The 13,183-nt window shown below is 39.0% G+C and overlaps 1 protein-coding gene across 1 annotated transcript; it reads left to right on the forward strand.

Annotated features, from left to right (window-relative positions):
- Window positions 1–4,634: 4,634 nt before the first annotated feature.
- On the forward strand, window positions 4,635–12,991 carry LOC125023811 (TLE family member 5-like). Its single transcript, XM_047611323.1, has 7 exons — window positions 4,635–4,713; window positions 6,723–6,795; window positions 7,136–7,199; window positions 7,428–7,472; window positions 7,557–7,619; window positions 7,730–7,804; window positions 9,451–12,991. Exons 1-7 carry the CDS (start codon window positions 4,635–4,637, stop codon window positions 9,688–9,690), a joined length of 639 nt encoding a protein of 212 aa, XP_047467279.1. The 3' UTR covers window positions 9,691–12,991.
- Window positions 12,992–13,183: the final 192 nt, after the last annotated feature.

A 13,183-nucleotide genomic window follows, 5' to 3' on the forward strand; every position in this document is an offset into this window, starting at 1 on the left:
ATATACTAGAGTTGTTGTATATATATCAGCTAGTTTGGGCATAATTTGTAAACACCACTTTACCCAGGAATATACCACAGTTCTGTCGAAAATTTTCATTGTATAAACGAATTAAGATTTTAAGATTTTGATGTAGATCCCTAATGTGAGCCCCGGGCAGGACCTAGCTTTTCTAGCTTTATTTATATTTCCTTGATCTTAAAAAGAAATGAAATGAAAAAGATCAAAAGTACTGATGAACAAAAGAAACGACAATATGAATATGACTGTTGGTCACTGACAGATCCATATGTGAGCCTTCTGGATAAAAAATAGAAAAAAGTAAAGTGCTATCAATGCATTTTATTTTAGGCCAGTGTCCAGGCTGAGGTAAGGCCCAGGATTCTTTCTTTCTCTCTTTCTGACCCTGCAACATGTGCACACTGTTGTTGCAATATGAAGTTAAAGTATTTAAGATTTTTAAACTAGATTTTGTTATTAGCAGGGAGCTAATACAACTTAGCCGGTTCTGCATTTTATTTGTGCATAAGTCCTTATTTATATTTCCATTTTTTTTTCTTAACCGAAATACAAAAAAAGAAAAAAAAAATATGATGTAATTATACAATCTGTTTTATTTTATTTTATTTTATTAATCAATGATACTGTCCAGGTTAGGGTGGAGGGGCCTCAGATTCTCTGTTTCTGGCCCTGCAACAACAACAACTGTTGTTGCAACATAAAGTCAAAGGATTTAATATTTTAAATCAGATTTTGTTGCAGATCCATTGTGTCAGCCAGGGAAGTAATGAAATTTAGCTGATGCTGAATTTTACTTGTGCATACTTCCTTCTTTATATTTCACAATGATACTTTTTTTTATCATAGGATCTGTTGATGCATAGATAACTATTCTGGCGAATGTGTGCAAAAAAAAAAAATTATGTTGCAAAAGTTAAGTTATATGAATAGATTTTATTGAGGGCTCCTGGCCATGTTGGGCAGAAGGGGCCCCAGACTCTCCGTGTCCGGCCCTGGCTCCAGTCTCTCCGGTCAGTTCAGCTCTGTGTCACACGGGGCGCCCGCTCCTCCGCCGCTCGGTTTGTTTTTCCGGGTGATGCTGCTCTTCTCTTCAAAGCAGAGGAAAGTCGGGGGCTCATGTGTCAACATCCAGGGTTTCCCCCGGGGATGCGTAGCGTTAACGATATTCTAAAAGACCCGATGTCCCTTTGAAGAACCCATTTTTTTTTTTTCATCATTTGAGGCGTCGTTTTTTCTTTTCTGAAGGCAAACAACAACCAGACGATCTTCGGCTCCTGCTGCTTTGACGTTAGCTAGCGCCGTTTTAAAGGATGACAGAGTACAAAGTGCCTCCGATCATTTAATAATATCTGGGGACCTCTTAGCTTAGCCAGCTAGCCGGGTAGTTCGATTAGATCAAGGGAACACGGCGAAACACACTGCTGACATGATGTTTCCTCAATCAAGGCACTCGGTGAGTTGTCTAGTTGAACTTGTCCCAGGTGGAAACTGAGCAAGCAGAGCTAATGCTAGCTAGCAACCGACAGCTGACATACACACTTAGCTGTCAGCTTCTCTCACAAAGACAGACCTCCCTGCGCCTCCTGGCCGTGTTTGCTCCGTTAAAGTGCACAAACGACGGCGACTTTAAACTTTAAGTTCACCTAGATGCTAGCTGTAATGCTAATTTACCCGTGCGTGGCTAACGAATGCTGCCTGTTGTTAGCCAACTCACAACAGCTAATTTAAGTTATGTCTGAGAGTTACTGTTTTCTGTTTCATTTACAGTATTTCGACGTTATTTTCCACGGGTATCAAACCCAAATTGCATCCATGTAAACTTGTATTAATTTTGAGGCAATTGACTTGGATTAGGGCTGTTTGTCCACTAAAATAATTCATCGAGATTAATCGTCCTCATTTGCGATAAATTTGATGACGTCATTGCCCAACGGGAGATTAATCGCAAATTAAGGACACCTTTTGTTTTTATTAGTCTTGAATGTACCCCAAACCTATATTTTTCAGCATTTTAAAAACAAATATTAATATGTGAGTGGACAAAGGTTCTTGCTGCATGTTATCATTATTGTTGTTATCTAAAACAATGGTACTCGACAGAATACATCACACTCTTAAATATCCTTTGTCTACATTACAAACTACCTAGCATTGTCTGCCTTAGGCGAGCAAGAGGGGGGCTCTCGCATCAGTTACCACCAGCCTGGTGTACGTTGGCAGTAACTTATCTCAGATCTACATTAAATGCAAATAACTTTGATCTTGTGGAAAGAACCATCTGGCAGGACATTCAAGCGGAACCTGTCATTCAAAAGACCATTTTCTTTATCTGTTTCTGCTCAAGGAGGTTTGTTTATGCATGCCATCCACATTGTTGCTGTTTCATCGCTTCCTGATTTCCCAAACTACAGGTGGGGTCAAGGGTCAAATCACAGAAGGCATTTGTGTTAATCATGCTCCAAAAACAAAATGTAGCTTTAAAAAACTAACTTAGGTAGCCCTAGTTTGGACACTTAGTGGAAGAAGAAATGATCTCTGAAAGCATTTAATTTAAGCTATATATAGCGTAACAGTTATAAAACCCTTTGAGCCAATTAGGACATGAAACAAGTTTTAAAAAAAAAAAAAAAAAGTAAATTTTGCCATCTTTGGAAGTAGGAAAATTTGAAATTTTAGATTTATTTTTTTCAAAATGGTTCCTTTAGAGCTTCCTAATCTAGCATCTGTGTAATTGACCGACTTATTGTTTCATCGTTACCTGAGACGGGGCGTGATCTTTTATTTCAGATCAATCTATTATGCTTTTCATTGCACATTTGAACTTTTGTGAATCTATAATTGACTTTTGGCAATGAATTGCAGTTGAATTTAAAGTAAAATAACAAGAAACAGCTCTTTATGGAAAAACTAAAGTATAGTTGGCTATTGAATTTGTATTGATTAACTGACCTCAAAACTATTTCATATATGATTCATTTTCAACCAGAGAATGCCTAATGCATAGTTTTTTTTGTTTGTTTGCTTGTTTTTTAGTAATTTTTGTAAAATCTCAATGTCTTTAGGGTTTTTTGAGATAATATTACATACATTTCGTACTATTTCCCAACATTTTAATCGTCAAAACAACTAGCAGATGGATCTGTACTTAACATCATCCTGGGTTGCGGCTCTACTCTATTCTTATTCTGCTATCTTTTTCATATTGTAAGAATTTCTGACTCTACAAACTGCATGTGGCAATTAATACACCGAGCAGAAAATTACCACAACTAAGGGAAGAGCTGCACAAAATAACCCAGCGCGTCACTGCTTGCAGCACCACAGCAAACACCCCCACTGCCTTGTGGTCATGTAGGGTTTTGTGTACATTATTGTTGGTTAGTTTCAACATGTGACGGCTGTTCCTCTTTCTGAGCCGAGGCCGTATCTGAGATCCTCCTAGAGACATAAAATGTGACGATGAGCTCAGTTTCAAATTCCTCAGTGGCTTGCGAGTGTGATGTACCTACCGTAATGTTACTGTTGAGTGAACCCACAGAGCAGTGCAAGGAATTTCTTCAAAATTTCTACTTCATTATTAATCTTGTTTGTCACTCATTCATATATTTATAGATTCATCTTTTAGTCTAGAAAATATCACCTTAGCGTGAAGCCACATCTTTAAACTATTTGACCTATTAAACCTATTTCAGTATTACATATTTGTACTACACAGCAAATTGCACTTTGCATGCAGAGTTGTGACCTCTGTGTAACTGGGTGACCCCATCTTCCCTGTACAATCCCGTAATCCAACTGGAAACCTCTTGCCCCTGTGCCACTTACTTGGAGAGTAATGAGGTTTAGGCATCCAGATAAACCCTGGATTACAGCTTTGGACGGTTGGTTTAAGTGTAGTCTATATACAACCAGACTTCTAATGCTGCTTCTAAATACCTCTCACATATGGTCATCATGGGCACACTTATCCTTCTGTAAACACATTTCTTCAATCCACACACTTCGTGGTTTTGAAAGAGCCAGGTTACCGGCAGATGTTTCATATCGGTTTCGTTAAGACAGCTGTGGGTGTCCGTTGAGCTCCAGTTGGTAGTTGCACACTATTAGTCAAACATATTGTCTCCTTCTTTATCTCATTTTATGCTCAACACTCAGTTTGGGCTGACCTTCATTTTTGGCTATCCTCTTAAAGGGTTAATCTCAGAGGTCGAACTGCTGTTTCTAAACAAACCCAAACACGCTCTTATTAAAACATGCTCTCAGCAGCAGGACAGTCCCATTTATATGAGCTGTCTGCATCTGTAAAGGATAGATCTTCTTTTCTTTCTTGACTGGTTGTTGTTCTAAGATATGGTTTCTGACTTAGAGCTAAAATGCAGGACTTTTACAGACAGGTGAACATCCTTTACATTTAGGGCGTTGCCAGACAAATTCACAAAAATCCTGATTAAGCCCATCAGCTAATGCAGTGTTTGTGGTGGCATTATCAACTAGTAATAATAGTTTGGCAGAGTAGAAGAGGAGCACAATCGTAGTTGGACGAGGGATGTGGAATAAACAAAAGTTATTAATGTAACTTGGGTTCTGTGAATTCATAGTCACTGGTAGTTCAGATGGCTGAGACTGAGCAGGGCCTAGAAAGCGTCCATAAAAAGTTGGCGACCAAGAAAGAGGTCAGTGGCAAGGACAAGCGTACTATTATTGGTTTGCTTTTCCTCGTTGGGATACTTGAAAGACTAGAAGGAGCTGAGAACAATATTTGTCTTTTATCTGTGTTGTAGCTTTAATGATTTGGAACAAGGGTGTTCCACTGGGATTTCTTGGGTTTATGCACACATCTTTGTTGAACTAATCCCTCTAGAATAACACCTGCGTGGAAACCTCAAAAGAGGTTGGAAAAAGTCCGAACATCCTGTCACACCTTGCTGCCAATCAGGCTAATATGTTGTAATGTAATTTGCAAAGCAGATACCTTAAACAAAGTCACTGTCGTGTTTTCTTTTCATTTGCTTAACCGGGGTTGGGTTGCAGTGGCAAGAGGCTAGACATGGTTACAAATGTCCCTCACCCTAGCAAGACATTCTAGCCCCTCATGAGGAATCCAAAGGCGTTAGTGTAATAGTATGTATTAATTAATCACGTTTTGTAGTTGTAGTACTGAGATGGTAATGCAGGTTTGATAAAGTTCGCTGTCATTTTCAGGTACAAGGTCTATTGAATCGAAGCGTTTCACCGGCAATTAATCAATACAAGTTATGATTGTTTTTCTTTTATATTTAATTAAAGATCTAGTATTTTGGGTTAGAATTAATTTAACAATCTTTTAATGGGATACAAGTCTTTTGAATCTCTGTCTTGACATCTAAGTCGCAAGTAGTTCATTTATTTACTCTTCCAATATTTGTTTTTTCAACTTTTGTGTTTTGCATAGCTGAAGCATTCCACTCACGAAACTAACGTTTTGAGAAGCAAATGTCCTCAACTGTATCGTTAAACTATAGAAGCTTGAGGTCCTAAAATTCACCATCTATGTTGTTACTTAACCGATTATGTTGTTCTAGCTCGTTTGTCCATGTCCCTAGTTCTACAGTTGAGTTTATGGTATTATAGTGTGTTATTATCTGAAACGTGTTATATTCTTCTTAGAGTCATTTTTATTACTCTTACTCCAGTAGGTACATATAATGATCCGTTTTCCTCATCAAAATTATAGTATTAACAGTTCTAATAAAAACTGTAATTACAGATTTATGTTACATTAATCGTTCTCGAAGTGGTGTTATAAGCTATTAACCAGTATTTACAAGTATTTTCATCTACTTAACTGATGAATTTGTTTGTCAAGTTATTTAATTTAAGGTTTAGAAAGTCTCGTATCAGAAGACTTACTCTAATAATTTTTATTATTATACAAGTTTTTTTACCATTTTTTTGAACTTTTGAAAGTCTGTATGCATGTCAACTAGTGCTGACTTATTGTACTTTAAAGGTTATTAAATGCTCAAATACCAATATGACACTCAGAACTAATCAGATGTCACTTAGTTTAAATAAGGAAGCAGGATAATACAATTCTAGGGGCACATACAATCTTAGCAGTAGAATGGTCTAAAGTAAAAGATAAATACAATATTGTACTTGATCTGCTACTGAACATAGTGACAGGTTCATGAGAAGTCATGTTCTATGATCCTAGAATACTGACAGCGGTTTTGGAATGTCACGCTGTTCCAATGTAACTATTCTGACAGTACTGAGCGTTTCTATGTAATGGTGTTGACAAGAACGTGTTCTTCATCAACTTGTGACAGTCAAGCAGCGAATATTAAAGATTTATGTTGATATTTATTAAGACAGCCTATGTAGGCCTATCTTCTGATGTTCTCATTGTCTTAATTGCTGTAGGTGGCAATCAGGTAGTAGAGATATTAGATGAACCTACAACCAACATGTTTGCATGATTAGGTTTTCTTGATTTTGTACTTGACGCTAGCACGAAGGAAGAACCACTTCTACGCTCAATTTTGACCTAAAACTAAACAAATAACTACTGAGCGTCCATAAAAATGCCAAATGACTTGTCTACTCTACCGATATTGTTATCGTTATCAGATATCTTCCTCACTAAGCCTAATACGAGCCGTGCAATACTTTACGAGTTAGCTTAGCTTTCACTACAAACGTTCTTCTGCATCCTCTAGCGTCAGCTCTAAGTTCACACTCGATTGTGACGATCAAGGATGAGTTCCAGTTCCTCCAAGCACAGTACCACAGGTATACAGTTACGCACCCATACACACTTTCCCGTAGTTTATTACTATGGGAAATGCAACTGAGCTAGGTGGCACCCCGCTATTTAAGACAGGTTCTCCACTTAGTGAGAACATTTTATTATCTTCTTCTGCCTTAACACAGATATATTTTACTCATAGCTCTGCTGCGTTTTTCCTAAATGTCTTAGAGGTAGATGCGAGGATCAGTATCATGTCAAAGGTATATTATACGTACAAAGCTTAAGCTAGCAGGTGATCAGCCTCAGCATATAGTGAAATAATTGCAATTCCCCAGAAGTTAAACTCTATAGGGTTTTAATAATGATATTCTTTCCACCCAGTTTGAAGTTGGAGTGCGATAAACTGGCTTCCGAAAAGTCGGAGATGCAGCGTCATTATATCATGGTGAGTGTGGCGCGCTAACTCTTCTCAGTGGAGCTTATCTTCTTGCTAAGATTCTCTATTTACTGCATCAGTTGAACATAATCTTTATGTAAATAAATACATCATTACATTTCTCATCATCTCATCGACATATGGTTTATATAACGTACACTTAAGAAAGTATATTGTAAGTGTTAATAGTTTGTGTGTAGGTAAATCTGATTGCAATCTTTACCTTTTGTGTTGCAGTACTATGAAATGTCTTATGGGCTGAACATTGAAATGCACAAACAGGTAATTACCGTCTCATATTATACATCTTTACTCTGCTGTCTGGGATCTGGTAGTTTGGTCTAATCTTATTTTATTTCTTTCTAGGCTGAAATTGTGAAGAGACTGAATGGGATCTGTGCTCAGGTGCTGCCTTACCTGTCACAGGAGGTAACGACGGAGGCACCTTCATGAATATTTCTGTCTAGCTTAATGTTACTATCTCAGCCATATTGTAGAAAGAAATCTGTGAAAGCTCACGCGGCCCCTCTGTGTTACAGCATCAACAGCAAGTCATGGGTGCCATCGAGAGAGCCAAACAGGTCACACCTCCTGAGATGAACTCTATCATACGGGTGAGCAGTGCGGCTGAGTTAGTGAATTTTTTTCATTCTTCGTTCTTTCCCTCAACCAGATGTTGTTGCGTGATGTTTCGGTTTGGTCAGGCCGCCGGAGTCGTGCCATTTGAGCCAGTGTGTGTGTGACCTGAGCTCATGCATGGATATTTTCTCTTGTTTCTCTTCCCATATAAAATGAAGTTCGCCCTTCTTTCATGTGTATATTGGGCACAAGCGTCTTTTTTCTCACAGGTTACGGTTTTACTTCTGCTAATATGCGAAGGAAATGCAGATATGAAACCGAGATAAAATGCTACGTAGCGTGCACAACTTAAAACAATTAAACTGCAGGTATAGAAACAGATAACCGCTGTCCTGCAAACGAAATTCAAAAATGCCAAATGTGATGATTCATGCCTTTAGGTTATGATGAGGGACTAAAAGTAAACTGCACAATCCATAGTAGGACTGGGCGGTATGACCAAAAATGTATATATATATATATTTTTTCATGCATTATCAGGCGTACACAACATTTTCTTCCGGTGGAGAGAGGAATTAATGCAGTAGATTGACTAAGGATGGACTAGTTTACTGTCACGATGAGTAAATGATGTAGAATAATTCCACACTAGTAGTAAAATAGGTTTGCATGACTCTGCAACTTTAGCCTGACAAGACTTGATCAACTTTGGATTTTGTTTTTTAAACCAACCTCATCACGCCTTCTTTTGGCACAAGTTCTTCCGTGTCTTCATGGTCTTGTCGTTCTGCTGCTTAATTTTTCGGACCTTTCCATCTGCATAGATATCTAAATATGGATGCCGCTTCCTGTCGTCTGTCAATGATTAAAATCATCACACCTCACAGGATTTTCAACCGATTTTCAAGCAGTTTGGTTTAAGACATATTTATGTTACAATAAAGGTCGGTTAAATTAAAAATGTAGACAGTATGCAACACCATTGAATAGCTTCTATATTTGTTTGCATATCAGAACATAATGATGTAGTGTATTTAATAATAATACAATACAATTATAATATAATTTATGATATAATAAAATAAAACAAGATACGGTTACAGGAAGAGTGAAATAACTCAATATAATAATAATAATAGATTTTATTTATAATGCAGTTAATATTACATGTATATATGAAATTAATTTAATAGATAATTTAGCAATAACATGACCTACTTTGCACAATTACATACAGCGGCTGACTTCTAAATATCACTTTCCTCATCTTACTGACGTCTTACAAACAAAACATGTTTTATTTTCTTATCCTTACATAAGCTAGTAATAAGTTGTAAGAAGAACTTATTCTTTGCGGGTCAATATTAAAGCATTTCGCAACTTCCTTCCTTTGCTGTATTTTACTCTGCATATTTCAAAACCGTCTTCTTGAGGTTCACAAGTTCACAAGTTTTCTTGTTTGCGCCACGCTGTTAAAGCTCAGTGTTGGTTTCGTTGAAAATCAGGGTTCACGTGTCACTTCAAATGTCGCTACTGCCACCTGTGGTACCTGCGTGTTACTACATCTACAATTAGCCGACGGTCGCACCATGCGTGTTAGAAGAAATACTGGCATTCAGCATGAACGGGTAAACCACCCGGCCCTAATCGGCCAACTCACGACGTCTTTTTCCGTTTGCAGCAACAGCTCCAGGTGCAACACCTGTCCCAGCTCCAGGGCCTGGCCCTGCCGGTGACCCCGCTGCCCCTGGGCCTCACCCCGCCGACCCTGCCTGCCGTGTCCTCCAGCTCCGGCCTGCTCTCCCTCTCCTCCATCCTGGCCAACTACTCCCACGGCCAGCCCCAGGCGGTGAAGGACGACAAGGCCAGAGACGCCGCGGAGAGAGCGCCGAGAGGAGAGGACGGGGACAAGTCAGACTAGTGCAGGCATGGCGTGGAGGTTTGGAGGAGGAAGGTATGAGGTGTCATTAGTGTCGAGGAGAGAGAGAGAGAGAGAGAGAGAGGGAGGGAGAGAGGAAAAAAAAAAAAGAAAGTTAAACTGTAAATGGAAAATGTAAGTCTGGCTGCCTGTCTGCTGAGTGTCGATGTAGAAGAGTAACTGCAGGGATGAGGACGGGGCAGGAACTTTTTTGGATGTGCGGAGGATGAAACTCCTGAATGGCTGAGAGTTAAATGTTCTTATTATTTAGTGGTGATAGACTCGGTTCAGGCTTCTAGACTTTAAATAGACGCTTTTTTTAGTGTAAGCCGTGTTTGTTAGGCTTAACCAAGATAAATGTTTTCCCATTCGGAGAGAGCCGAGGACGAAACCTAACGGCAGCCTCCTGTCCGTGGATCCGCCTCTCACAGATTTATTTTTCTTACTTCGTCTTCTTCTCTTTTTTTTCTTTTCTTTTTTTTTGTTATCAGATCAGTTTTCAGTGTTTATTTTCCATGTCCTTCGATAGGCCCTCTGATTGTTTCTCACTGGCCGCTGTCTGCCAGTCACAATAAATCAATTTAACAACATCTCACCTTCTTTCCTTCAAATCACAATATCTCCATCGCCTTTTTGTCCATAATGAAATATAATGAGCGGAGGTGCTCGGATCAGCCGTTAATTTATGCTCTCGGAGCCAAAATTAAACCTTAGTCTGATGTTACGTTGAACACATTTAAAGGGACATTTCACTCGTCAGGTGCATTCGAGGCCTGCAGACGCAAACCAATGGCTTTTTCACCATTTTGGTTTTTCATACGACCAACTACTGGGTGCATCACCTGAGCTGTGTACCTCAGTCCCAGACAAACGGGACTTTCTTCCATTATAAACCTATAGTTTGAACTAATGGTAAGACGCCCGGCTTTGGAGTTAATTTGTTTCGTAGGCCTAGCTGCCGCCGCTGCTATGCGCTCTACATGGGACGGACTTTAAATGACACACTCTGGAAAAAAAGAAAAAAGAAAAAGATTTTATTTTGACATGTTGTTTTCCTGAAGTAAGGCAGGATATGATTGGCCCTTAAGAGGCGTCTGTGTGTTCGAGTGAATGCGACTAGAAAGAAGAAAACACTTGTTTGTTTTACCTTTTGTATTCTCCTCCTTCCTCCCTCTCTGCTCCCCGGTCTTGAACGGGATTTAAATTTCAGAAGCAGGTGGTTGTGACAGACAGAAACACAGTACTATACCGACTCACTTTCCCTCCCGTTTTTTTTATTTTTATTTGTTGATGAAGATTGTGTGCTGGGTGAGCTGCTAAAGCTCTGTAAGCGACAACAAGTTGCTTCCACCCCACACAGTTACTACAACACCAGCCAGTTCTTTCAGGCCTTTTGCGAAAATAAAAACCCATCAAATAACTGAATTAACATTTCCAACATAATGAAACACAAGCTGTGTCCGTACCACATGCTAATTCTACTCTTTTGGATTACTATACTTTTCTTGTACACAAGAAATCAAATGTACTGTTTTGTACTAACGGGACTTTACATGTGTGTGTGACCACTGCAGACATTTCCTTTGTGCATTGCATTGTGGGAGTAAAAAAAACAAAAAAAAAAAACAACAATTTTGTCTCGATTCTTCTGTTCTGCTCCTATTTCTAATAATATAGTCCCGCTAATTAATCTGCTTTTGTTTAAAGAGAATTCGACCTGATTCACAGAGCTACCATATCACAATATAGACATATACACTCACTTGCCAGTTCATTAGGTACGCCAGTGAACGCTAATACGTTCTGTTACAACAGTCCTCATTCGGTTTTGTTGAAACAGCGCAAGAAAAGTTTGTAATTCAACTGCGGGATCACTTTGGAGGATGTAGTTTGTGCCTATTTTCAATTCAATGCCTATTTTAAGTTCACAAAACTATGATTTACTGAAGGACTGTTATATTAGAATGTGTTCACTAGTGTACCTAATGAACTGGCAAGGGAGACTATATCGATAGTGAAGAAATATCCAGATTCAGTCTCCTTTTATTTAAGGTGTATTGCTAAATGAAACTAATAGAAATTAAAGCGGAGATCTTAACAGCGATTCACAGTTCTTAAAACAGGCTGCAGTGCAAACTCAAAGCTCAAGTGGTGTGTAGAGCAGCTTTGAGTGTTTGCACTCGAAGGTGAAAAGAAAAGTGTACTCGCAGTGCAATAAACAAAGGAAACGGACTCACACACAGAGTATAAGGCTGCCTCTTAAGTTTAGCTGCAACTGTTTGTTTGCAGGTTCATGGTTTAGGCAGCAGAGGGCAGCAGAGTTCCGTCACAATGCAAAGTACATCTCTCAACAGAATCACATTATTTCACTCTGTCACCACCTCCCTGACTGTGGGCTGGACCACAGGTACTCTGCAGGTGTCTCTCCCCCTCAACCCCCCCGTCTGCTTTCCAGAGCTTTCACAAACCACCTTTAACGTCTGAGCTCGTCCGAGATCTTGAACTTCTCCCCCCTTCTTTTTTCCTTTTTAATTTCAAAAGCACTTAAAGTTGTTTGTGGCTCGGTGCTCCCTCTTTTTCTCTTCCTCCTGTCTGCAACCACCACCCCCCTAAAAAAAAAAAAAAAAAAAATTAAAAAAAAATCTCCCCCCAGAGACTTGACTTTAATATATCGAGGAGCGCGAGAACACATCAGTTAGTCGTTTGCACTCTTTATACCCGCGTCAGTCTCCGCAGAAAACCTCCTTTGGCAAAACTCAGACATGTGAATGGTATGTGTGTTTGTTTTGCTGTGAAGGGCCAATTTGTATACATATGAATATATCAATATACATATTTTTTAAAGCATTTTTGTATGTTTCAAAGCTGCTTTTTAACGTGTGTGTATCATGGAAGACTTTGGTGTTGTATGTGTGCATTACAAGCCTACAGTAAGAGAGGCACAATGTTGTATACCATGATGTTGTTTCTTTTTTTGTTTTGTTTTTTTTTCCTGTGTTTTCTCTCCCATTCGTTCTCTCAGTAGGCTGTAACACTTTAACATTGTTTTCTAGGTTGATAAATGTTTTATCCTCTTCTTTTTTTTTTTTTTTGTGCAAACGAATAACAGTTAAAACGTGTTTATGAACACAGTCTCTATTTAAAATACTTGGGGCAACAAACAAAACGAGAAAACGACAAAAAAAAAAAACAACCCAACAAAGATGTAAACAAGCAACTGTGTATTCTCATGAGAATGAATCAAACTTTTAGCAGTAAGGAAGCTTCTCTGGTGCCTTACAAATAAAAGACGTGATTGAGAGTGGTCGCCGTGTGTGTGTGTGTGTGTGTTTGGCTGCGTTCGGAGGGAACAAATAAATCCTTCCAGCATTGACTCATCGCGGTGCAGAGTCATGACATGTAACTTTCGTGGGCCAGATTAAAAACATTTAGTTTAACAGTTGCACTCCTCTGCAGCTTGACGTCATAATCCGTGGCATGAGTGAGGTTCGGTACT

Source organism: Mugil cephalus, chromosome 17 (assembly GCF_022458985.1).
Source record: "Mugil cephalus isolate CIBA_MC_2020 chromosome 17, CIBA_Mcephalus_1.1, whole genome shotgun sequence".
Lineage (NCBI taxonomy): Eukaryota > Metazoa > Chordata > Actinopteri > Mugiliformes > Mugilidae > Mugil > Mugil cephalus.

What these genes read in the sequence shown, in the direction of transcription:
- LOC125023811 (XM_047611323.1), top strand. Translation starts at nt 4,635, where the DNA reads ATGGCTGAGACTGAGCAGGGCCTAGAAAGCGTCCATAAAAAGTTGGCG. An exon ending in ACATTGAAATGCACAAACAG is followed by an intron (nt 7,473 to 7,556) that starts GTAATTACCGTC and finishes ATTTCTTTCTAG; the next exon opens with GCTGAAATTGTGAAGAGACT. An exon ending in TGCCTTACCTGTCACAGGAG is followed by an intron (nt 7,620 to 7,729) that starts GTAACGACGGAG and finishes TCTGTGTTACAG; the next exon opens with CATCAACAGCAAGTCATGGG.